At 46.4% G+C, this 23933-nt stretch overlaps 3 protein-coding genes across 5 annotated transcripts in view; 1 reads left to right on the top strand and 2 right to left on the bottom strand.

The window, feature by feature from the left end:
* EYA3 (EYA transcriptional coactivator and phosphatase 3) overlaps positions 1-15154 on the top strand; it is a 102994-nt gene extending 87840 nt beyond the window's left edge. For all 3 annotated transcript variants that reach the window (XM_040466571.1, XM_040466577.1, XM_040466565.1), the window contains 2 exons: positions 7528-7628; positions 11079-15154. In XM_040466571.1, the coding sequence (XP_040322505.1) occupies positions 7528-7628; positions 11079-11159 (182 nt within the window). In that variant the 3' untranslated portion in view covers positions 11160-15154. The remainder of the gene's footprint in view (positions 1-7527; positions 7629-11078) is intronic.
* Positions 15155-17336: 2182 nt separating this feature from the next.
* Positions 17337-23326, bottom strand: XKR8 (XK related 8). Its single transcript, XM_040466557.1, has 3 exons — positions 22906-23326; positions 20501-20697; positions 17337-18915 (listed from the first exon to the last, which is right to left on the bottom strand). Exons 1-3 carry the CDS (start codon positions 23196-23198, stop codon positions 18206-18208), a joined length of 1200 nt encoding a protein of 399 aa, XP_040322491.1. The 5' UTR covers positions 23199-23326; the 3' UTR covers positions 17337-18205.
* SMPDL3B (sphingomyelin phosphodiesterase acid like 3B) overlaps positions 23226-23933 on the bottom strand; it is a 23905-nt gene continuing 23197 nt past the window's right edge. The window contains exon 9 of the mRNA XM_040471535.1: positions 23226-23339. Coding sequence (XP_040327469.1) covers positions 23226-23339 — 114 coding nt within the window. The remainder of the gene's footprint in view (positions 23340-23933) is intronic.

The following is a 23933-nucleotide window of genomic DNA, read 5'->3' as shown; positions in this document are numbered from 1 at the left end:
GAGAGAGAGAGAGAGAGAGAGAGAGAGAGAGAGAATATCTTAAGCAGCCTCCATGCCCATTGTGGAACCTGATGCGGGGCTCATCTCACTGAGATGACCTGAGCCAAAATCAAGAGTCAGATGCTCAACTGACTGAGGCATCCAGGTGCCCCTACAAATCTCCTTTGCCTCATTCCAAGTTTCTTTTTCTTTTTCACAGAGAGAGTGCTGCAGTAGAGTATAATAGAAAAAGCACTAGATTAAAAATCAAAGGCTAAGCTGCATACTTAAAAATGGTTAAATCTCTCACACCCATTAGGGTGGCTGCTGTCAAAAAAAGAAAAATAAGGGAGCCCATGTGGTTCAGTCGGTTGAGTGTCCAACTCTTGATTTTGGCTCAGGTCACGATCTCATGGTTTGTGGGATTGAGCCCCACATTGGGCTCCACTCTGACAGCACAGAGCCTGCTTGGGATTCTCTCTCTCCCTCTCTCCAGTGTCTCTCAAAATAATACACTTTAAAAGAAAAAAGAAAGAAAAGACAAATAAGGGTGCCTGGCTAGCTCAGTCAGTGGAGCACATAACTCTTGATCTCGGGGTCATGACTTCGAGCCCCACATTGGGCATAGAGTTTACTTAAAAATAAAATTAAAAAGAAAAAGAATAAGAAGTGTTGACAAAGATGTGGGTAAATTGGAACCCTTCTGCCCTTTTGGTGGGAACATAAAATGTTGAAACTGCTATGGAAAACCATACAGCAGTTCCTCAAAAAAATTAAAGATAGAACTATCATATGATCAGCAATCCCACTTCTGGGTATATATCCAAAAGGATTGAATGCAGGTTCTCAAAAAAATATTTGCACACCTGTGTTCATAGTAGCCAAGAGATGGAAGCAGCCCAGATGTCCATCAAATGATTGGCTCGACAAGATGTGGTGTATACGTACAGTGGGGTTTTATTCAGTCATAAAAGGGAAGAAACTCTTGTCACATACAGCCACACGTATCAGCCTTGAAGGCACTCTGCTAATGGGGTAAGCCAGTCACAGACAAATACTTCTTAGAGTAGTCAGATTCATAGAAATAGAAAGTAGAATGGTGATGAACAGGGGCTTGGAGGGGAGGGAAATGGGGAATTGGCTGTTTAATGGGTATAGAATTTCAGCTTTGCACCATGAAAATTTCTAGAGATATATGTTGCGCAACAATGTGAGTATACTTTACGCTACTGAAGTGTACATTTAGAAATGGTGAAGATGGCAAATATTCTGTTATGTGTTTCTTACCACAGTTTTTTGAAAAGGAAAAAAATAGTAATAAGGACTAGAATTCAAGTCCTATCTCTCCCAGTTACTAGTTCTTACCTTAGGCAAATTACTTTATCTCCTGAGCCTCAGTTTTCTTATATAAAATGAGAAACTTCCAGATAGGTTGTGAAATCAAATGAGACTATATGAAGGTACTTTTTAACCCCTAAAAATGTATTCAGTACCAAATATGTGAGACAGTGGGTACTCAGTAAACATCTGCTGAATTAATTAATTGGTGCCAGGTTTATACAAGACCAACTTGTTCTATTAAGAAGGCAGCAGAGGGGCACCTGGGTGGCTCAGTGGGTTAAGCGTCTGACTCCGGCTCAGGTCATGATCTCACAGTTTGTGGGTTCGAGCTCCGCATCAGGCTGCGTGCTGACTGCTTGCTCAGAGCCTGGAGCCTGCTTCAGGTTCGGTGTCTCCTTCTCTCTCTGCCCCTCCCCCGCTCGCTCTTTGTCTCACTCTGTTTCTCAAAAATAAATATATGTAAAAAAATATTTTTTTTAATAAAAAAAAGGCAGCAGAATTCTCACTCTGCTTCTTGTGTGCTACACACGGTCAGGGAAAGAGGAATATGACAACCCTCTCTTCACCTGTTCAGACTCTTTCTGCTTACAGTTTCTACTTCCACATTGTACCATTGTACTTCCTAGAGTTTGAAGCTGATCTGTGGTTATTCATTTTTTTAATCTACTACATGCCTACTGATCAGCTTTCTCCATAAAAAGTAGGTCTGATTTTTTTTTTTTTTTTTTATATCCCAGGACTTGTGGAGGTTATAAGCCCACCAAACCCTTTTGACATTTATTTTTCTTCCTTCATTCACCAAATATTTCTTGGTCACCTTTATATGCAAGGCATTTTGCTAGGCGTTGGGGATACAGCAGTTATCCAAAAAGACAAAAATCCTTGCCCCTAGTGGGAAGAAATGGTCGGTCAGTAAATAAGTAAGTAAGTAAACTACATATGTCATATGGTCATAAGTACTATGGCTGACAATCAGGAAAAGAAAGTCATGTTTCTTTTTTTTAATTTTTAATTTTTTTTAATTTTTTTTAATGTTTTATTTATTTTTGAGAGAGAGAGAGATGGAGTATGAGCGGGGGAGGGACAGAGAGAGAGGGAAACACAGAATCAGAAGCAGGCTCCAGGCTCCGAGCTATCAGCACACAGCCCGATGCAGGGCTCGAACCCATGAACCATCAGATCATGACCTGAGCCAAAGTCAGACGCTTAACTGACTGAGCCACCCAGGCACCCCTAATTTTTTTATTTTTGAGTGAGAGAGAGAGCGAGAGCACGCGCAGGGGAGGAGCAGAGAGAGAGAGAGGGAAACACAGAATCCAAAGCAGGTTCCAGGCTCCAGTCAGATGTTCCTGATGGATCAAATAAGGTTGCTTTTAGCTACATGGAGGAGGTCATTAATAATCTTGACGTGCAGTTTGAGCAAAATGATGGGGGTGAAATCCTAATTGGAATGGACTTAGGAGAGAATGGGAAGAGCTGGAGAAGTCAACCATGTGACAACACTTTAGATCAATTGTAAAGAATAACAAAGAAATGAGGCAGTAATTGGAGAAGTATATGGGTTTGAGAAGATTTTCGAACATAAGAGAAATTCTACCAAGTTGATATGCAGGTGGAAATGATTCACACATGAGGAAGGACAATAGCGATGCCTCCTGTGTGTCAGGTATTGCCAAGGCGCTAGGAATACAGCAGTTGCAAAATCCTCTGTACTCGTGGAACTTATCTTCACTTGCTGGTGCTAATTGGGTTATCTATCCTTATGAAGAGAAAAGCAGAATTATATTCCTTCTTTATGCTATTTGAAAAAATAAATCCCAAATGGATTAAAAAAAAAAACAAAACATGGTAAGCAGAAGTTTAACTTTTAGAAGAAAATACAGAAGAGTAGAAAAGGATCTCATTTAAAAGACCCCAAAATTAGGGGTGCCTGGGTGGCTCCATGGCTTGAGCACTGACTCTTGGTTTCAGCTCAGTGATGATCTCACAGTTAGTGAGTTCAAGCCCCACATAGGGCTCCATGCTGATGGTGCGGAGCCTGCTTGGGATTCTCTCTCTCTGCCCCTCCCCTGCTCGCTGTCTCTCTCTCTTTCTCTCTCTTTCAAAATAAATAAACTTAAAAAAAAATAGACCCCGAAAATAGTTCTAAAAAACAAAAAATTATTGTTTTGATTAGATGAAGCTTTTAATTTTATATCCAGTGAAAGATAGTATAAAGTGACAAAACAAACCAGACTGGGAAAAGATATTTGCAACCCTTTTACTTGTTAATTGGTATACAAAATCTATAAAGAACTATAAATCATTAAGCAACAAACAACATATTAGAAAAGTGGACAGAAACCTTGGAACAGCCAGTTTGCAGAAAAGGAAAATCAGTTTGCCAGTAAGCAGATGAAGAGTTCCTTAACCTCACCAATTAAGGATATTCAGATTAAAGAAATGCAAATTAAAATCTGATACATTTCCTGTTCATCAGATTGATACTTAGTCTGACAGTGCCCAATTTTGTCAAGAAAATGGAAACACTCCATCTGTGGGATTGAAAATGGATATAGCCCTTCTTGGAGAACAGTTTGTCAATGTCTTGTAAAGTTGGAGATGTGCATAACCCTATGATCAAGCAACTCCACTTTTATAATTTTTTTTTAACATTTATTTATTTTTGAGAGAGAGCATGAGTGGGGAAGGGGCAGAGAGAGAAGGAGACACAGAATCTGAAGCAGGTTCCAGGCTCTGAACTGTCAGCACAGAGCCCAATGTGAGGCCTAAACTCACAAACCGTGAGATCACAACTTGAGCCGAAGTTATCATGAGATCATGACCTGAGACGCTTAACCGACTGAGCCACCCACGCACCCCTAAGCAACTCCACTTTTAGATAGATACACTTTAGTACAGGGGTCTGCAGACTCTAACTCATGTGCCAGATTCTGCCCAATGCCTGTTTCTATAAAGTTGTATTGAAACATAGCAGTGTCGGATCATTTCAATAGCTGCTTTCACTCTACAGTAGCAGAATTCAATTGTTGCAGCAGAGATCATATGACCTGCAAAGCCTGAACTATTTACTACCTGACTCTATACAGGTAGTTTGCCAACCCCTGCCCTTAAGTAATTCCCACATCCACAAGGAGACATGTGTGAGAATTTTTTTTTTTTTGATGCCACATTGTTCATAATAGAAACTAATTAGAGACAGCCTATCTGTGAACCTGTCCATGAAAAAAAAATGGATAAATAGATATATCCAAACAATGGAATGCTATATGGCAGTTAAAAGCGAATGAACTAACCTACATACATCTGCAAGGATTAATATGAAAAACAATGTTCAACACAAAAAACACATTGCAGACAGGTAAGTACAGCATGTATCGTTTATCTAGAGGTCAAAAATGTTCACAGCCATATACCATATATTGTTAATGGATACATATGCAGAAAGGAAGGGTCATCAGGTGGGGATACACAGGAAACTTCAAAAAAAAAAATCTAATATCTCATTATTCTTATTTTTTTATCTAAAGCAAAGATAAAGTGTTTAAGATTTGACAAAAGTGGGTTGGTGGAAGGTATACAGGAATTTATTTTATTCTTTTTTGAGTGTGTATGTTGATTTCATTTACAATAGATTAGGGGAAATCCAGCCCCCCTTCATATTTTGCTGTTGCTACCACTGCTTCACTATGCATTTCATAAGAACCCAGAGCACTCACTAAAGCCTTTCATACTTGAAAGGTAGATCTTCTGCAGTGCTTTTTATACTGAGTCCTGACACCCATTGAGTGGGAATGATTGTATTCCCTTTGACAGTACATGTGCTTATTTGGTAATTTTTCTCAATCTCATTTCACCCAGAGCTGATTTGCGAAGCTATAGTGGTACCTGGTGCCTTGGTAACCACAGTGAGAGGCTTAAGGCTTTCCTTGACAGAACTGTGAAATGGGGAGCAAGGAGACGAAATATTTGTCTCCTTCCTCTGAAATGATTTCAGAGCTGTGGTTCTGTTAATTGCCACTCTGTTATCTTGGACGTTAACAAGACTGCTCAAAATCATCTCTGAAAATGTCATAAGTGTTTTTGATAGGGGAAGCCCAGAAACCTAATATTCTCCAAAGGCTTGTTTAAAGTCTTGCAGTTGTTTGACATTTGGTAAGCTGAGTGGCCATTGCCCATACCCTCCTGAATGGAAAGCTCATCTCCAGAATTTTTTTGAGAGAGTAAAATGGAGGAGGTATATTTACCAATGGTATTGGGAGTCATTTTTTCATGTAGCTACTTCTTCACTTTGAGCTGTTAATAACTCTCTCCATCTCTTAATCCTTTTAGAGGAGACATTCCTAAATGTATTTCATCCTTGATCATTACATGCCAGAACAATGAAAACATCTCTTGTGTCCTTGTCCTCTAAATAGGAGACATTTCCTTTGTTGGGTCTTGGGAAAAAAGTCTAAAATCTGATTTAAGGTTTTTTTCTGTAGACAGATCATAAAGTAGACTGGGTCTGGCAGTGGTTGGCTTAGGTCATAAGGATGTAATATTTGGAATGGAATTAAGACAGCTCTTTGAACATAATAAAAATTTATTATTAGTGGAAATATTTAATATTTGAATCGGGGCTCAAAACATGGATTATAGTCATCTACTGAATCATTTATGAGATTAATATGCATTTACTCTGCAAACATTGAATTGCCTGATTCGAATGTCCAACATCACAATGCTATTGCAAAGTGTTAGCACTGAAAGGGACCTGAGGGCACCTGAGCCAAGCTTTTTATTACAAGTGGGAGACTGAAGCCCAAAGTGGACTAGTGTTTGGTCCAGGTGACTAGTTCACCTGGTTTGAGGTGCCAGTTGGGCTAGAGATTTCAAAGACTTGCAGTTGCTTAGATGTGCCAAGCAGGACTTCCGAGTAAAGGTGTATAGGTTTTCTTGTCAATTACGATCCAGTCTTCTCCAGTTCATGTATTTATATACTTATTGCAACAGTTTTCCAGCAGATGGCAGTCAAGTGCCTTGAGGAAGAGGCACTTTTTTCTTCCTCACTCAGGAACCTTGGTGCTAAGTCACTGGTCTGGTAAGAAGAAAGGATGTGAGGTTAATGGAGCAGGATGAAGAAGAAAGCAGAGTTAGGACTTTGCCTAACAGAAACAGGGAAATAAAGTCTAAGATGGTGAAAAGAGCAAGGGAGATAATTGCCTTTTTGTTTACTTATGCAACTAAAGTATCTTTCCTACACCAGTATCATCTGTGCATCTTTCTGGTGTGTTTCACATGGGATTTGAATTTTGATACATTGCCAGTGTTTTTCAACTGTCTGCATGGATTTAAATCACCCTTTCCCAAGGTCAGTTTCAGAGATACACTATCTCAGTTGCTTGCAGTTACAACATATAATAGGATATTCTGGATGTGACAGATTTACTGCCATATCCATTGGCACTCTGGGGCTCTACCCCACTAAAAGACATAAGACTCATGCCTAGGACTGTTTCTGGAAAATGAAGAATGGGAGGAAAATGACCGTTAGCCCATTTCTTGTTACAAACAAATCAGGACCTTATGCTTCCCCTTTTTTTTTTTTTCCCTATACTAAAACGTTTCCCTCCAAAATCATCCTTTCATCATGGCATAATAGCCAGAACCTAGACTTGGAACCAGGAGTCCAAAGTGTAACTACTAGCTTGTTTGTGATCTAGAACAAGTTTCTAATCTTTTCAGTCTCATTTTCATCTGTAAATATGAAATGGTAGTTATCTCACTGATTATTTTGAGAATTCATTAAAGGAGTACCCTTGAAAGCTGCTTTGTAAGCTATAAAGTACAGGAGATAGGGAGAAGAGAAGTGGTATCCCAGCTGTCACACTTTTTAGGCTCCTTTGCTTCCCATTTATAAAAATTCCCCACACTAAGATCTTAGGGGCTTTACCCTAAATATGAAGATTAAAATAAGAACCTAGAAAGCACAATGCCTAGAAAGCCTGATGTCTTCATTGTTGTCTAAATAGCCCAATTTGCCATTCTTTGGGTAGCGGGCCTGCTGGCTCTCTAGCTGTCACGCTTACTCCCCACCAAACTACCCACATGGGCTGCTACTTGTTCTGTCCAAGCATAGGCAGGTGAACCAGCAGCAGCCCTTCTCTTTGGTGTTGAAAAAAGGTAGGGAGAATTTCCTAATGGGAAATTTCTTTTTCTCATCAGGTAAGGAGAGCTGCTTCGAGAGAATCGTGTCTAGGTTTGGAAAGAAAGTCACGTATGTAGTGATTGGAGATGGGCGAGACGAAGAAATTGCAGCCAAACAGGTAAAGAGAACAGTGCGTGTGGGAATGCATGAAGCAATTAGAAAGATGGTAAAAGTCAGAAATCTTAGCAATCGGCTGTGTCTTTAGTGTTTTCCCTTCTCTTTCTCTCCCGTTTTTCTTCAAAGAGGTTCGTTTGTTTCCCCAAATAGAGCTTTCCCTATAAGTTGTTAGATCCTTCTTATCCCCCTTCTGTTTGCCACTCAAATTTTAAAATCTTTGAGCCCTGCTGTAGGGACCCCCATCTTCCATCTTCATCTTAGAGGGCAGTGCCTTCCCAAGACTATGAGACTTCACTACAAAAAGGGGCGCCTGGGTGGCTCAGTCAGCTGAGCATCTGACTCTTGATTTCGGCTCAGGTCACGATTCCAGGGTCATGGGATTGAGCCCCTCTCAGAGGGATTCTCTTTCTCTCTCCCCCTCTCCCTCTGCCCCTCCCTCCCACTCATGCTTACACTCTCTCTCTCTCTCTCTTAAAAAAAAAAAAAAAAAAAAGCAAATCACTCTGACTTTTCCAGGCTTTAGATCTTCAAAAAGCCACTACAATCAAGTAGAAATTTAGATAAAATCCTTTCTGCTTCCAAGCCCAGGAAGGATTCTTCTGACATTAACCTCCTCACTATGCAGGTCCCAACTCCAGGTCACCTCATCTTAATACAGGAAACAGTAGATGAAAGAGTCTTGGCTCTGTAATCTAACAGTAGATTGGTTCAGATCTCATCTGTTTATTTAGCTATGTGACTTTGGACAGTTTACTTATCCTCCTCTGCATTTATTAAATGGATCTGCAGAAGTTCTTTTCCCCTACCCTAGTTTCTTTCCAGCAACTCTGTTTCTTAGACTTGGAGGTGGTAGGTTGCCAACTAGGACCAGCTGCCCTGATTTCTTCACCCACTTAATGTAAAAACTTCCACTATTAATAAACTGTGTGATTGGTAATCTGGTGGCATGATTACCTCATAATGTTTTCATTTACCATTTTATGTAGCATTTCTTTCTTTTTCTTTTTCTTTTTTTCTCATGTGTTATCTCTGAGGCTTTGATTCTAAAGTACTTGTTGCCCTCTGGGAAAGACACTAGAAACTAGTAGATGGAGGCATCAGTGCTTCTTGGTTTGAAGAAGGGAGTGGGGGAGATAAAGAACAACTTCAGTCATTAGCAGAGTTGGTGCCTCTAAGCTGATGCCTGTAATCATCTACCATTGAGGGGCACCTGGGTGGCTCAGTTGGTTAAGCGCCTGACTCTTGATTTCTGCTCAGGTTATGATCTCACAGTTTGTGAGTCTGAGCCCCATGTCAGGCTCTGCGCTGACAGTGCGGAGCCTGCTTGGGATTCTCTCTACCCCTCCCCTGCAAGCGCGCTCTCTGTCTGTCTCAAAATAAATGAATGAATTTAAAAATAGATAAGTAAACAATTAAAACAAAAAAGAATATTAACTGCAGAAGCCAAAGTGATGTCCAACTGGCTTCTTTAAAAAAAAAAAAAATCATCTATTATTGATATACCCACTGGAAAATGCCTTTAGAGTTCCATCCAGTTCAACCTCTACCCTGTGAGGGACCTTTTCTGCAGCCACTTTGACAGAAGACGTTCTGATTCTTGCTTGAATAAACCCAAGAATGGGGAGTCCGCTTCCTAGGTGTCCTGTTCTACCATGGGGCCACCCAAGCTGTTAGGATGTTCCTCCTTCCACAGAACTAAAACTCATGTCTCTAACTTTCACATCCTGGTCCTAGTCCTGAGCACAGCATAACACGTCTGTTTCCTCTTCTGCATATTAAAAGCCCTTTAAATATTATGTGTGAGCAGCATGCTCGAAAAAACCCTGAGCTGCATGCCAAAATAACTGTTGTAGGACTTCAGCGTTCCAGGTAATTTGCAACCAATTTGAGCAAAACAGTCAGTAGAGCTAATCCCCTTCAGCTTCATAGAACATGGTTTCCAACACTTGGATTTTTCAGATCCCTTCTTTAAAATGTGGCTTCCAGGAACAAAAAAATTTTTTTAGTTTAATTTTTTTTTTAATTTGTATCCAAGTTAGCATATAGGGCAACAGTGATTTCAGGAGTAGGTTCCTTAATGCCCCTTCCCCATTTAGCCCCTCCCCCCTCCCACAACCCCTCCAGTAACCCTCTGTTTGTTCTCCATATTTAGGAGTGTCTTGTTTTGTCCCCCTCCCTGTTTTTATATTGTTTTTGCTTCCCTTCCCTTATGTTCATCTGTTTTGTATCTTAAAGTCCTCATATGAGTGAAGTCATATGATATTTGTCTTCTCTAGTTTTGATTGCTGAGTAATAATCCATTGTGTGTGTGTGTGTGTGTGTGTGTGTGTGTGTGTGTGTGTGTATACACACACACACACACACACACACACATCTTCTTTATCCATTCATCCATCGATGGACATTTGGGCTCTTTCCATACTTTGGCTATTGTTGATAGTGCTGCTATAAACATGGGGGTGCATGTGCCCCTTTGAAACAGCACACCCGTATCCCTTGGATAAATACCTAGTAGTGCAATTGCTGGGTTGTAGGGTAGTTCTATTTTTAGTTTTTTGAGGAACCTCCATACTGTTTTCCAGAGTGTCTGCACCAGTTTGCATTCCCACCAGTAGTGCAAAAGAGATACTCTTTCTCCACATCCTTGCAAACATCTCTTGTTGCCTGAGCTGTTCATGTTAGCCATTCTGACTGTTTTGAGGTGGTATCTCACTGTGGTTTTGATTTGTATTTCCCTGATGATGAGTGATGTTGAGCATTTTTTCATGTGTCGGTTGGCTATCTGGATGTCTTCTTTGGAGAAGTGTCTATTCATGTCTTTTGCCCATTTCTTCTTCTGGGTTATTTGTTTTTTGGGTGTTGACTTTGATAAGTTCTTTATAGATTTTGATAGTAACCCTTTATCTGATATGTCATTTGCAAATATCTTCTCCCATTTTGTTGGTTGCCTTTTAGTTTTGCTGAATAATTTTTTTTAAGTGGCTTCCAGAACACACAGTATTCTGCACAGGATTCTGACAACATAGTAAATGGGATTATTATTTCTCAGATGTATGTATTCTGCATCTTAGCCGTAAACAAGATATGGGCTTTGTAGCTCTGAAACTTACTAACCATCTATAAAAAAGCAATGTAATATTAATACTGATTTCTTATGTGGGTCATTTTATTTGATCCTAAAGACCCTATGTAGTAGCTAGAATGAGCATATATCATAAATGCACAGTTACCGCTAAAGACCTAATAAAAAATCTCTCACTTTTGTAAAGTGTCCTGTAGTGTACAGAGTCCTTACGCATATGACTCACTTGATCCTTATAATAGCCCTAGAAGGTGGGCAGAAGTAGAGAGGAGTACCAAGTATCTTGGTGAGAGGAATGGGTATATGGATAAATATGAGCTCCCAAAAGAAGTTGGGTTAATCAACTATCAACTGTCCCCTCTCTTCCAGCACAACATGCCTTTCTGGAGAATCACAAACCATGGAGACCTAGTGTCCCTCCACCAGGCTTTGGAGCTTGATTTTCTCTAAGAACTGGAATGAAGACCCTTCCCCATGAGCTCCTTTTCACTCCTGAAGGGAGCTGGAGACTGAAACTGTCTGGGAACTCTCTCTGTCTCTGTCTCTGTCTCTGTGTGTGCGTGTCTCTCTCTCTTTCTCCACGGAACACTGGTGAGAACACAGAACCAACAGCTGCAAGGGATGAAGCTTATTTTTGCTAAGAGTGAGCTGCAGCCCCATGTTCATCCTCGTGTAGAGGCAGGAGACAGTTGGATTGAGAGAACAATAGACTCACCGCAGCTACAGTGCTTTTAATTCTTCTGGTTTTTGTTTTGTTTGATTTTGTTTCAAAAAATGAAGAAAAGAAAAGGAAATTCTTGGGGCAGAGTTGCGCTCTTAGTTCATGACCAGTTTGAGAACTGCTCTGAACTTGCAGTTAACAGGATAAATGTGGCAGACTTTTGTGACACCATCTCTCGCAGTCTTTGTAATCTCCTTAGCTGTAGAACATATTCCCAGGGAATGTACATGTTATTTTTATAGTTAAGGGTCTGGTCTCTGAAGCAGGTTTTCCCTCCTTTCTTTTTCTAGCAAGAAAGGGGTGTGTAAAGTTTCCTTGGAAAATAGCGATTGAAATATCTAAAATACCTCTCTGTGACAGTAGCACCTCTTTAGCTGCTCCAGTGGTCTGCTCTCTAGGGTGGTTTCCTTCCTGTTCTTCCATCTCCTAGTTTGCTGAACTGTGGGGCACTGGAAACTGATTAACTTTAGACTTTGGTGTTTCCCATCCTAGAAGCCTTAGTCGCTTTTCCAATCCCTGTCCCCCTTTAACCAAATGGCACAACCCTAGAAGTTCCCCCTCTTGAGACAGTAAATTCTAAGCCTTCAGCTTGCCTCTATCCAAAGGCTGTGTCCCAGTGGGCTTACCTCCAAACTGGAGGAAAAGGACTAAGGCTTCGTATGAATTTCTGCTGCTTTGGCTCTTGGAACAAGAAGATTCCATCTTTTCCTCCTGCAGAGAAGCACCCTTCCCCAACAGATGCTCACCCCTACAGCCTTCTCTTCCTTCTTAGTCATCAGTACTAGATTCTTGCCCCTTTCCTGCCTTCTGTACCTCACATCCACCTCCATGCAGCTCTGGCCAATCCTTCGGCTTTGGACCCAAGAAGTTAAATCAAGTCTAAGAATAGACTCCTAACTACATTTGACTTCCTTTGAAGCCCTTAAGCCAAGAAAGGTATTCTGGGCATATATTTACCCAGATCTCTTCCTGCTTCCCAAATCCCATTATAAAATGGGAAAACAGAAGGCCAGAAAGACTTTCCTGATTTAAATGAGGGTGCTGGAGCACCCTCAGGCATTCTATGCCTGAACATTTACTCCTGGGCCAAATGGAGGAACATCTCTCACCCTGACCTCTGGGAAGATCGGTGGGTGCCGGGCAACTAATCCCAGCCTTACAGCCCAGCTGTGTTTGTGGGTACTTCATCCCTCCAAGACCAACCAGGGCATCTGCTCAGGCACGATCAACTCCCTAGAGCTGAGGAAGTTCAGCCTCTCCCAGGCTGCATGGAGAAAGGTAATCATCTAAGCACCTCAGGTATGCAGTCTGGGTCCTCAGTAGGAGGCATCCCTTGACCAACCCCAGCTATAATTGCCTGCCCTCCAAGATACTGCATATCCATTTCCAGAGATGTTGCAGCATAAAGAGGCCAGACTCCTTCCAATGCCAGGCCACCCAAATAGCAGCAGAGAAAGGCTGATATACACATTCCTTCAGAACTGATTGAGAAAGTGCTTCATTACAATTTTAGGGGAACAGTTTTGGGGGAGGAGTTGAAGTCAGTGCTCATGACTCAGCTGCCTCTTTGGCCTTGTCTCCATTGGCAGGTGGGGGAAGAGACGGGGCATGTACTCTGAGGCCAACTTTCCATGGTCTATGTTCAGCATAGCTGTCCAGATGCTGCTCTGCCTTGCTTGATAATTGATCCTAGAAATCTCCATGATGGGTCTTTCTTCCAGGGCCCAAGCTCTCCCCATACTGGCAGTATAACTGTTGGTTTCTTGCACTGGACATAGGCCATCTGGTTGGCACTATACTTCAGGCTCGTGAGGCTGTGGATGTGGGTACCCCCATCGTGCACATAGGTCCACACGCAAACACTTCCCTCTCCCTGCCCTTTGGGAGAAGCTCTTTATCCCTGTAATATGACTTGGACCCCTCTTTCAATGGCATTTCCTCCTCCCCTCCGTGTCTGCCCAGCTTCAGTCTTTGCAAAAGGAACTTGAAATTGGCTAAAAGAGGTGAGGAAGCTCTGTTGAGCAGAACAACCTCTGCATTTTTCTGGTTATTGCTGCCCTCCTTATAAGGCAGACAAAAGGTGGGAGCTTCCTGATTCCTCTTTGCCAAAGTGAGTTGTCCAGAGAATGCAGTGTTCTTCTTTTACCCTGTGTTTTCTTCCTCCCCAGCACAAAGATCTGGAAAGGAGAGTAAGTGGGTAGCACCAAGAGCTCTTGGAAGCTGAGGGCCAAAGGATACAGTGGGTCATTTCTTCAAGAGGGAAGCCTCTTTATGTGAAAGTGTCCCCAGGAAATTAGCCACGTGATGAGTCTGTCCCCCAGCTGGGCACTGTGGGTTCTATAAGATGGGTCTGCACATTTCACGGTGAGGACCGTCTCTAGTACGGGATCTGAAGTTGTCAGATGTGTCCTGGGTTTAAGAGGTGGCTTGACTTTCGAATGTAAAACTGACTGTGCCTTAGCATCACTCTGTCCCAATGCCCCTGGGGCGGCTGCTGGTGTCCAGGAGAATAGATGCCTGTTCCAGATTTAGATGCCTATTTGGGCTTTTATTCGGTTTGGGGTGTTCCTGTCTTCTGCAAGTTGGGGGTGGGGGGCAAAGCTAGTGTCCCAGGAGACTTGTGCCACAGCTTGTTCGCAGTTTACACAAACTCACCTTTAAAGCTCCAGGTAGAACCTGATTGGCAAACTCTAGCTGCAGCATGTGGAGCACCAAGATGTTCACTGCTTTGAATGGGTGTCAGTGCCACTGAACCATGGGGGAGAGGAGTATAGAGGCAGAGCCACATTCTTCCCCTTCCTGGTCTAAGCCAACGGTGGTGAGTTTGGGTCTTCCTCTCCTAACTCCTGTAGAAGGGGGGCAGTTAGGGGCCTTCTTGAGGAGGCTTCTACTTCTTACCACTAAATTGGTTTCCGTTTTCATCCAAAAGTTGGAACTCTCCAGATGTTCACACTTACAAAGAAGCCAAATCTGAATTCTGGGATTCTAAAATATCTTAAACTATGAGGGAAAATCTAGTTCTGTCCCATCCCTGATTAGCAGGCCCTCTGTCCCTTCCTCTCTGAGTCAGCTCCAACAAGCAAGGCTCCTTGGCTAGTTCCTGATGCACTGACAGGAGCCATCTCATTAAGGATAACTTCTATTCAAAACATGACCCTCTGGACTTCTGATGCCTCACTTAGCAGGAGAAGGCATTGAGTGGATTGGATATATTTATGTGACTGCGGGCATTCGTGGCTGTGTAGAGTCCTTGACCATAATGTTATATGTAATGGGAACTATCTTATAAACTTGAAAGAATAAAGTTTTTATTTTCTATACAGTTTGCTCCTGTGTCTTTTCTGAGTAGGATCAGCCCAGTTGCCCAGCAAAGTAGGCTCTAAATAGGCCTTCATTAGAAGAAAATCTGAAGAGCTCGTTAGAATGATGGCACCCTTTCAATAATTCAGTCATTAATTTCATCAAAAAAGTAAAACAAAAAAACAAAAAAATTTTGGTATAAATAAATGTACATGGGGGAAATAACAGAAATATTTTAAAATAACTTGCAATGGAAAGTTTATTTCTTAATTGTTTCTAAAATCTATTGCTTTTTAAAGTTTAGGACTGGAATGATCAGAGCTTTCATTTGCTGTCAAATGTGCTAAAACTTAAAGAGAAATCAATACCTTGCTGTGATGAGCTGAAAATGCAAAAGCAATAAAACTGACAAACTGGTACCAAACCTTGCTTGATTTGGCCTGATTTCATGTCACATCAACTATTTTTTCTCATTTCATTTCTTCAGATTCGAGTCTGACTGTCCCTCACTGGTTTGGAAAACAGTTGAGAATCTATTTGCCTTTTATTCCAGTGAAGGAGGCCAGAATTTGGGTATAGCTTCCAAGTACCACACATGTCAGACTGTAAGATGTATTTTTTCCCAGATCAATTCCCCCTTAGAAAAGGGCATTGCCTTGGGGCCCTGGGTGGCTCAGTCGGTTAAGCATCCCAACTGGATTTCAGCTTAAGTCATGATCTCACAGTCATGAGATCAGGCCCCGGGTTGAGCTCTGCACTGGGCGTGGAGCCTACTTGGGATTCTCTCTCTCTGCCCCTCACATGGGCTCTCTGTCTCTACCAAAAAAAAAAAAAAAAAAAAAAAAAATCTTAATAGGAATCTTGAAATTTCTAATTGTAAATAATGTCACTGTCATCTTTTTAAAACTGTAAACTATAGGGGCGCCTGGCTGGCTCAGTTGGTTAAGTGTCCGACTTCGGCTCAGGTCATGATCTCCCGGTCTGTGGGTTCGAGCCCCGCATCGGGCTCTGTGCTGACAGCTCAGAGCCTGGAGCCTGTTTCAGATTCTATGTCTCCCTCTTCCTCTGACCCTCCCCTGTTCATGCTCTCTCTCTCTGTCTCAAAAATAAATAAATGTTAAAAAAAAAACAAAACTGTAAACTATATACAAATGAAGAAGTGACTGCTTCGTTCCACAGGTTTTAGGTAGTACACTATGTTGTTTCAATTTAATTACATATTAGCATCATTTGATAATTTCATTCAGTGATTATAGATTTAGCCAAAACGGTGAAGACACATTTTTTGGATTTTTCTCAGGGGAAAGTGGGGAATTGCCTAAAACACTGTCTTCTCTTTGAGTATATCTGGCCTCTCCCCTGAACCCAATCTCCATGTATGACAGGAAGAAGCATGGAAAAGTAAATAGCACAATATTTGTGTTAGTGAAACCATTAGGAAATGTCAGAGACTAGTTTGGGCGTTAAGCCCACCCACTGCGGTCTCAACCCTTGATATTCCCAGTGAGTTGAAAAAAATCAGTGATTTTACTTATGGATGTGTTTCTGTGTATTTAAATGTAGTCAAAAGAATGATCATTTTTCTGAGGCTGTTAATATCCTATCCTGAGATGGTGAAAATATTGGTTGGTAGTTTTTACTGCCTTCTGTTAAAATTAAGTTGGTAGCCATGTGGGCCATTTTACGGATCCGTGAAATTCAAATCTGGGAATCGCTGGGCGGATTGATCCTAGAGATCCTTTCAGCCTTACCTTTCTATGTATGTCAGGAAGCAGGGCCTCCCCGCGCCCTCCCCCCGCCCCAACCATTATCTCCGGCATCCTTGGCTCTAGGCCAGTGTAGCCGCACAAGCCTCCCCCACCAGTTGCTGCTGATTTGGTCTCTGGGATACAGTGCACCTGTGTGGTTCTGACCCTCATCTCCTTCAGGGCTGAATCCATTTCTCAGGGACGCATCCCCTGGCCATTATATAAAATTCTAACTCCCACCCACAGCATGCATTCACCTCTCCCTGTGCCCTTTCCTTCTTTTACACTCTCTCATACAGTTTTATTTATCCTGTTTATTGTGTCTGCACTAAAATGAATAATAGAACTGAGATGATCCTGGGTCCCCTCAAGGGGATGACTGCACCTTCTCTCCAGTGCCCTTTTCCTTTTCCTTGTTTCCCCAAACCCCAAATCTTCCAGAGCAACTAAAGTTGCACTTCCCTGGCATCACTGACCACCCACATCCCCTAAGCTGCCTCTTCACTGACCTGCTCCCTGAGCCCCCAGCAAAAAGACCTTTCTTCACCCAGGCTCTGGTACTCACTTCCTGATACTAAAGGCGTTTGTGGCTACTCCTGCCAGCCTAGCAGCACAGCAGGTTAACAGCACACACTAGCGTCGCTCCAGATCTGGGTTCTGATGCCCACCTGGCGACCATCAACCCGCAGTGGCTTACCATCTCCGAAACTTGGAGAACAAGCTTGAGAAGTCCAGCCTGTGCCAGCTGTCTTCTCTGGTCCCAGGACCTTTATCGATTTTAAGGGGTGAACTTCATGTCCCTGGCCCTTCTTTCCAGGTGGCTTTGAACTCTAGATTTAGTTCAGTGACACGACCAGGTTGGAGGGTTCCATGAGGTTTTAATAATACTGTAATAACACTGTTTAATAATACTGAACAAAAACAACACACACGTGTCCACTTGCAGAGACACATATGCGCACACACCTCTTCCTCTCCACATCAACTCTGAGGTAGAAAGTGTACTGCCTAAAGAAACATTCTGGGCTGAGCCCTGGCCCAGACCACAGATTCAGAAGCACTTGGTTGAAAGGTGGCCCCTAGAGAGCAGGACCAGAGTCGGGGCCAGCGGCACAGAGGCCTTGGGAAGGTTGACAGGGGCCACTAGTTGGACATCCCCGGCTTCCACCGTGACAGCTTACTCAGGAGTAGCTGGAGAGGGTAAGAGATGAAGCTCGGGTGGCAGCTGATCCTGCTCAGGTCCCAAGGATAGAATGTTCCTGGCACAGAAATTGCTCCCAGTAAACATTTGTTGAATGAACTGAATGACGGGTGGGGCAGGGAGGAAGAATTCTGGAGAACACATCCTGCAGATCCTGGACCTTCTAGCCCAGGATACGGAAACCAAGGGGTAGGACAGCACCTCTACCAATTTTAGAGGTGGCCAGGGAGGTGAAAATGCCAGCACTAGGAACTTTGGGGCACCAGCTATACTGGTTGGCAGGGGAAGGGGGGGGGGTCTCTTCTTTCCTCCCAAAGTGCCTTGTACATAACTAGGGCCCTTGAGCCTCCAGGGCCCAGCCTTTCTCATCTCGTTCTTGTCCTTGAAATCAGGCCTCTGCCTTATTCAGCTCTGGTCTCCGGTGCCCGGCACATCAGGCATTAAGTGCTTCTTGAGTGAATCAAGAGTGAATCGGTTCCACCAACTGATGCCATCTGTTCTGTCCCCTGCTGGGTCTGACCCTGCCTCAAAGGACCCCGTTCACCTCTCCCTTCTGTGGCAAAGCAGCCTCATCCCTAACCCTGGGGAAAAAGTTCTGAGCCAACTGGGCCATGCGCCTGTTCTGAGGCAGCCGACGCCACTCGAGGGAGCCGAGGCCTCGGGTCCCATCCACGCGGTCAGGCTCCCAGCGGCAGCTAGGATGCAGCCAGCGGTAGTAGACAAGCCGCAGAGCCAGGCCCAGGAGGATGCAGACGCCGCCCACAGGCAGCAACGTCTGCAGTGGGATCCCACTGGGCAGCCAGGCGATGTGAGTCAGCCAAGTGACCGCCATGAGAACACTGTCACTCAGGAGGAACACCAGGTGGATGGCGGCGCGGCCTCGGGTACGGCCCTCGGCCACGTTGAACCAGGAGAAATAAAGAATGGTGGCCACGGTTGCCCGGTACAGCCACTCGGAGCAGGAATCTGGCATGAAGTCCGTGCCCTGAAGCCAGACCCAGAAGAGCAGCACCAGCCACAGGCCCAAGAAGTGCAGAGCCACATAGTGGGGGAAGAGAGCTGAGAAGAGGGCCACGACGAAGACTCGGGGCCACAGCAGCAGCAGGTTCCACAGGAAGTAGACCACAGAGGAGCCTGGCCCCAGGGGCGGCTTGGAGGGGAGGCAGGTGCGCAAGGCCCGGTGGTAGTCAAGCAGAGCCCACGAGATACCCACGAAGGATGTGCAGATGCCGACCCCTACAGAGAGCAAGGGGAAACAGGTGAGCCCTGTGGGCAGCCTGCCTGGCGCTCCCTAGCGGTCACAGCCCCCCAGAGGTGGGTGTGGCAGCCCCTGATAGCTGAAGGGAAACTACACCTGGAAAACATCCGTTCAGGCAACCAAACACCGAGCTGGGGTTCAAATATGGAGTCTGCCCTGCACCACAAAGCTTTACTTTTCAGGTACTACCATGGTGATATTCTTCACGGATGAAGGGGGTGTGACTTACCCTCATCTGCACCCTGTCACCCAGCATCCAGGACCCCGGGCCCTGGCCACACCCTGAGCATCTTCTGGGGCCCTGTAACCCCTTCCTTTCCCGGAAGAACCCAAGGCTTTCTTGGGACTGAAAATCAGCAATCCCAGTTCCCCTTCTGTGGTCCCAGAAATGGAAGCAGGAAATCCCAGGGTTTCCTGGGTGAAGCCGCACTCCGGGCCAGGAGGGAGGTCTCTGCCACACAGATAGGATGTCTCAGCTCAGGCTGGGCCTTCGTCTTGCTTGATTTCTCGACACTCCAAGGTTACGGTGGAGATTCTATCCCACCTCCTGGTCGCCCACCCTGGACTAGAAGCACTGGACCTCCAGGGAGGGATAGAGGCAGCGCTGGAATGTCTCTAGAATGCTTCCTCCCCTGCCCTTTCCCACGGTGGTCAGTCAACAGGTGTTTACTGGGAACCTGTTATGGACTAGGAAGCCCACCCACACCCTGGAAGCAGATCTGTGGCCCACGTCCCTTTCAAACTACCTGGCTGATATCCTTCCAGTTTGCCCAGCACACCGCATTCTCTGACCTGGACAAGCTTAGCCCACAATGTTAGGTAGACCAGGAGCACGTGCCCTGCGAGTTCCAGCCTGAATGGCCCCTGAGGACACTTATCCTGACCCTACTCCACCCCACCCCGCTCTTACAGGTTACCGGTGACCTGTAACATCTCAGCCACTTCTGTCTGGAGTCTTAGCACACGGTAATTATCAATCTCCTTGTCTCCGAGCTCCTTGAGGGGACGAAACATTCTGCTCCGCTGGGACCCCTGGAGCCCAGTACCTGGCACATAATAGCAGCTACATAAATGTTCACTAAATAAAGTTAGGAAAAGCTGTCTCTTCCCTCACTCCCTGCCTCCCATGCACATACAGTGTAGACTGGCTCCATGTAGCCCTGATCCTAGACACCCACATCCCTCAAACGGACAAAAATACGTGCCCAGTGGATGCTATGTGCCCCGGGCAGATTACTTCACCTTTCTGCACCTCTTCCCTCTCAGGTAAAATGGAGAGAAACGTAGCACAACCTGTAGGGCTGCTGTGCGTGGGAGTAATGCCGACCATACAGCACTTTACAGGGGGCCCGGCTGATAGCTGGCCCTCGATCGTCATGGCCGCTGTTACTGTCATTCATCCTGACTCAGAAGGCTAAAGGGTTGAACGCAGACCTGCCGGGCTAAAGGGTATTCTCCTGTTTTCTAAGCAGCTTTTATAAAAGAGTGAAAACACTCCTGACATTTGTCGGAAGCTTTCCCAAGCCATGAAAAGGGGGGCTGGCCACTGGCCCCATCACTCACACTGGTAGGACTCGGCCCGGCCGCTCTGCAACACAATGGCCAGCACCAGCGTGAGCTGTGGAGTCGTCTCCAAGAAGGTCTCAAAGAGCCGCAGCATGCTGATGTCCAGAGTCAGGAAGTCGGCATAAGCCAGGTCAAAGTCAGAGGGCGCCTCCTGCTGCCACACCAGCAGCCCCTGCTGCAGCCCCTGCACGCACCTAGGCAGCACATACGGATGCCCCAAGGGGCCAGGTTAGTGTCCTGCGATGTTCCACCTTCCCTCCCCCGCTGGGTAGATGCGGACGGGCTCCGATCCTAGTCTGTCACTTACATGCCGTGGGGCCTTGGGCACCAGTGACTTAACCTCACTGAACTTGTTTCCCATCGTAAAGTGGGGATCAATACAACTACCGCCGCTCCAGCTGGCCAGCACGTCCCAAGGTCATCACAAACCTTGTCCCATGTACTCCTTACAACATCCCCATTTGACAGATAGGGAAACAGGACGAAAGCGCTAATAAGTGGTGGAAACAGGATTTGAACCCAAAGCTGTCTGAATTTCAAAGGCATACTATGAAATTGCCTCAGGTGATAGTTCTCAGATGTTAGCAAGCATAAGAATTTCTTAGGATCCTGTGGGGAAGGGGGGGCCACTGAGAGCTTCTGAGCCCGGGCAAGATAGGTCAGACTGTGCTATGGAAAGATCACCCTGGCTGTGGAGATGTGGAAGGGATGGAGGGGTTAGAATGGAAGCACAGATCCATTTAAGAGGACTGCCCAGAGTGATGGGCATGGAGTCCAAGGCAGAGTTAAAAGCGAGCCCAGAGGCTGGAGAGATAGGCATGGGTGACCGACCCATTGGCATGAGGGAAGTAGTGGAAGGTGCCCCAAGATCTCCCCCACCCAGAACTGACCTCGGTTGTCCACTGGGAGGTGAGCCCATTCACTCACTGTGAATTCATTCATCAGACATTTACTGTCACTTTTCCTGGACAGACTTGACAATACACTAAGGGAGCAGGGGGGCGGGGGCAGGCCCAGGTTGGGGCTCTCCCTCAGCAGGAGCCTCTGCCTCTGGTCCCCAAGGGCCCCGCCTCAGTCTAGTCACAGACAGGTAGAGACCCCATTTTCAAAACCAAAGTTCAGTATAGTCCGTCTGCCTCGTGCTCAGCAGAAACAGAAGGGAAGACACATGATACAGTTATGGATTCAGGGCTCATTGAGGCCCACTGGGACGGGGTAGCTGCACCCCTTCATGCCCGGCTGGCACGTAACTGATGCCTGTGCAGTCCCTCAGGCAAAACTCCAAGATTCCAAGCTCCTCTTGTCCACCCCCGGAGACTCAACGCAGCTTCGTCAAAGCAAGATGTGGAGAGCATCTGTGAAATGGATTCGAGAGCAGATCCCGCCTCCAGCCACCCCATCCCTACCCAGATCACATCACGTCCTGACTTCATCACACGGCTCTGATCCCTTGGTTTCAGTTTCCTCAACTCGAGGGGGCCCTGCCAGTGCTGAAAAGGAGTACAGTCCACACAGATTTGCTGGGCCCCAGCCTGTGCCCGGCCCTGGCTGGCTCAAGGGGCATGGATGAGTCAGACCCCATCTCTGCCCTCTTGCCGGCGCTGGGGGTGTGGGGGTGGGGCAGGGAGAACAAAAGTGGGAAAGAAGGGCTGAGAGAACGGGGCTCTGCTCTGGGGGGTCCCGGCTGCTGAAGCTCCCCAGGGACCCAAGTAATCAAGCTGGCTGACATTTGTCGAATGCTTACCCTGCATCAAAGCAACTTACAGGTCTTAGTTCGTTTAATCCCTCCCAAACTGAGGCAGGCACTATAACCATCCCCACTGGAACAAAGCGTAAACTGGGACCCAGAGGGCTCAAGTGACTCGCCCAAGGCCCCATCCGCAGCCAAAAGGAACACCTGGGTCTGCCATTACCCTAGACTCTGCCAAGACCCCCGGCACCATGCTAGTCACGTTCCCACTCTTGCCTTCGCTCCTCACAATAGCCCCCCCGCCCCCGCCCCTGCCAGAGATGTCTCTCGATTACTGCCGCCTTTTAACACAGGAGGAAACCGAGGCTCAGAGAACGGCAGGAATGACGCCACAGATGGTAGATTAGCTAGGACTGGATCCCAGAGAGGTCGGGCTCCAAATCATGTGCCTCCTTTTCTTCTCTGGGCTTCAGTTTCTTCCCCCGCGCCAGAGGGTAGGACGAGCTGGGCTCTGACGGCTGTCAGCGGGTGTTCTCTTTCTTTAGGGGCGGGGAGCTCACCTGTAGGCAGAGGTGCCCACAAGGGCTTGGCTTCCCATCCTCTCCTTCCCAGCCCCTCCCCGGTGTCCGTGCTCTCCCCTGTGCTACTAGCCCAGCTGCAGGTGCCGCTGGGCTCCGTCCCTCTTCCCTCCCCCCGAGGGCGGGGCGCTCACCTGTACAGGTAGCCCAGCTGCAAGAGATGCAGCAGAGCCAGGCAGCGGCCTGGGGGCTGGGACGCGTGCAAGCCGACGGGGTCGGCGCGCAACCAGACCCAGCTGAAGAGCTGCAGCGCCACAGACGCGAGGCCCAGCAGCGCCAGCACCAGCGCGGCCCACAGGTAGCGGCCGCTGAGCACATACTGGACGGCGGCCCAGAGGTCGGCGCCCAGGTCGACCAGGAAGGCGGCGGTGCCCAAAAAGCCCAGGACCAGGTCCCAAAGGAGCGCGGCGCGGGGCAACCAGGGCATGACCCGCCAGCCTCTCCCCCTCTGGGCTCAGACCCGCTCTCTGAGCCCGGGGTCGCCGCGGCAGGAAGGAGGCGGGCGCAGCTCCAGGGGCCGCCCAGCTCCAGGGCCCGGGCCTTCTGGGCGGGACTTCCCCGTCCCGCCCTGTCCGGGGAGGAGCAAGGCCCCGGGACCCCGCGGCTGGGGCGTCCGCCGAACCCACCTGTTTCCGTCTGCGCCCCAGACGGACGCCCGCGGCTGCGTTCCCCCAACCGGCGTAGGGGTACCCGCACCCAGCCCCGCTGGGCCCCGAGGACCGCTAGGACCGGCCCAGGCACACTGCCCTTACTTAGCTCAGCAAACTTCTAATTGCCTCGTTTTGCAGTTGAGGCGAAAGGAGGGAGGCCCGAGATGACAAAAATGGCCGGGAGAGTAGCGCCCGAGCAACAACTGGGATCCCTCACTTCCGCATAGTTGCAAAACATAAAGGCCTGTTCCGATCCCCGATTGCGGGACTTCGCGAACTGAGGAGGCCTCGACTTCGGACGAGCGCGGGAGAGAACGAGGGCACGGGGTCAAGACTCGGCTTCCAGGAGGCTCGGTTTTGCTCTGATTATCCAAATACAAGGGGCGGGGGGAGGACGTGCGGTAACTGTGCAAGGGAGTTGTATTAAACCTTATTTACATATTAAGAGAAACGCACAGAGTAAGATGCTCGATGAGCATTGTTTTTTGGATGAAAAATGTCCTGGAGGGGGG

The sequence above is a fragment of the Herpailurus yagouaroundi genome, unplaced genomic scaffold (genome assembly GCF_014898765.1).
Source record: "Herpailurus yagouaroundi ecotype Mexico unplaced genomic scaffold, PumYag 77, whole genome shotgun sequence".
NCBI classification, from domain to species: domain Eukaryota; kingdom Metazoa; phylum Chordata; class Mammalia; order Carnivora; family Felidae; genus Herpailurus; species Herpailurus yagouaroundi.
Note: the sequence above shows the minus strand (reverse complement) of the source record. Positions and strands in the feature narration are given on the sequence as shown.

Excerpts from the sequence above, each read along its gene's own strand:
- XKR8 (XM_040466557.1), bottom strand. The coding sequence starts at position 23,198 with ATGCCCTGGTTGCCCCGCGCCGCGCTCCTTTGGGACCTGGTCCTGGGC. Across the intron at positions 20,698-22,905 it reads CAGCTGGGCTACCTGTACAG|GTGCGTGCAGGGGCTGCAGC; the intron begins GTGAGCGCCCCG and ends TGTGCTGCCTAG. Across the intron at positions 18,916-20,500 it reads CCGGGCCGAGTCCTACCAGT|GGGTCGGCATCTGCACATCC; the intron begins GTGAGTGATGGG and ends TGCTCTCTGTAG.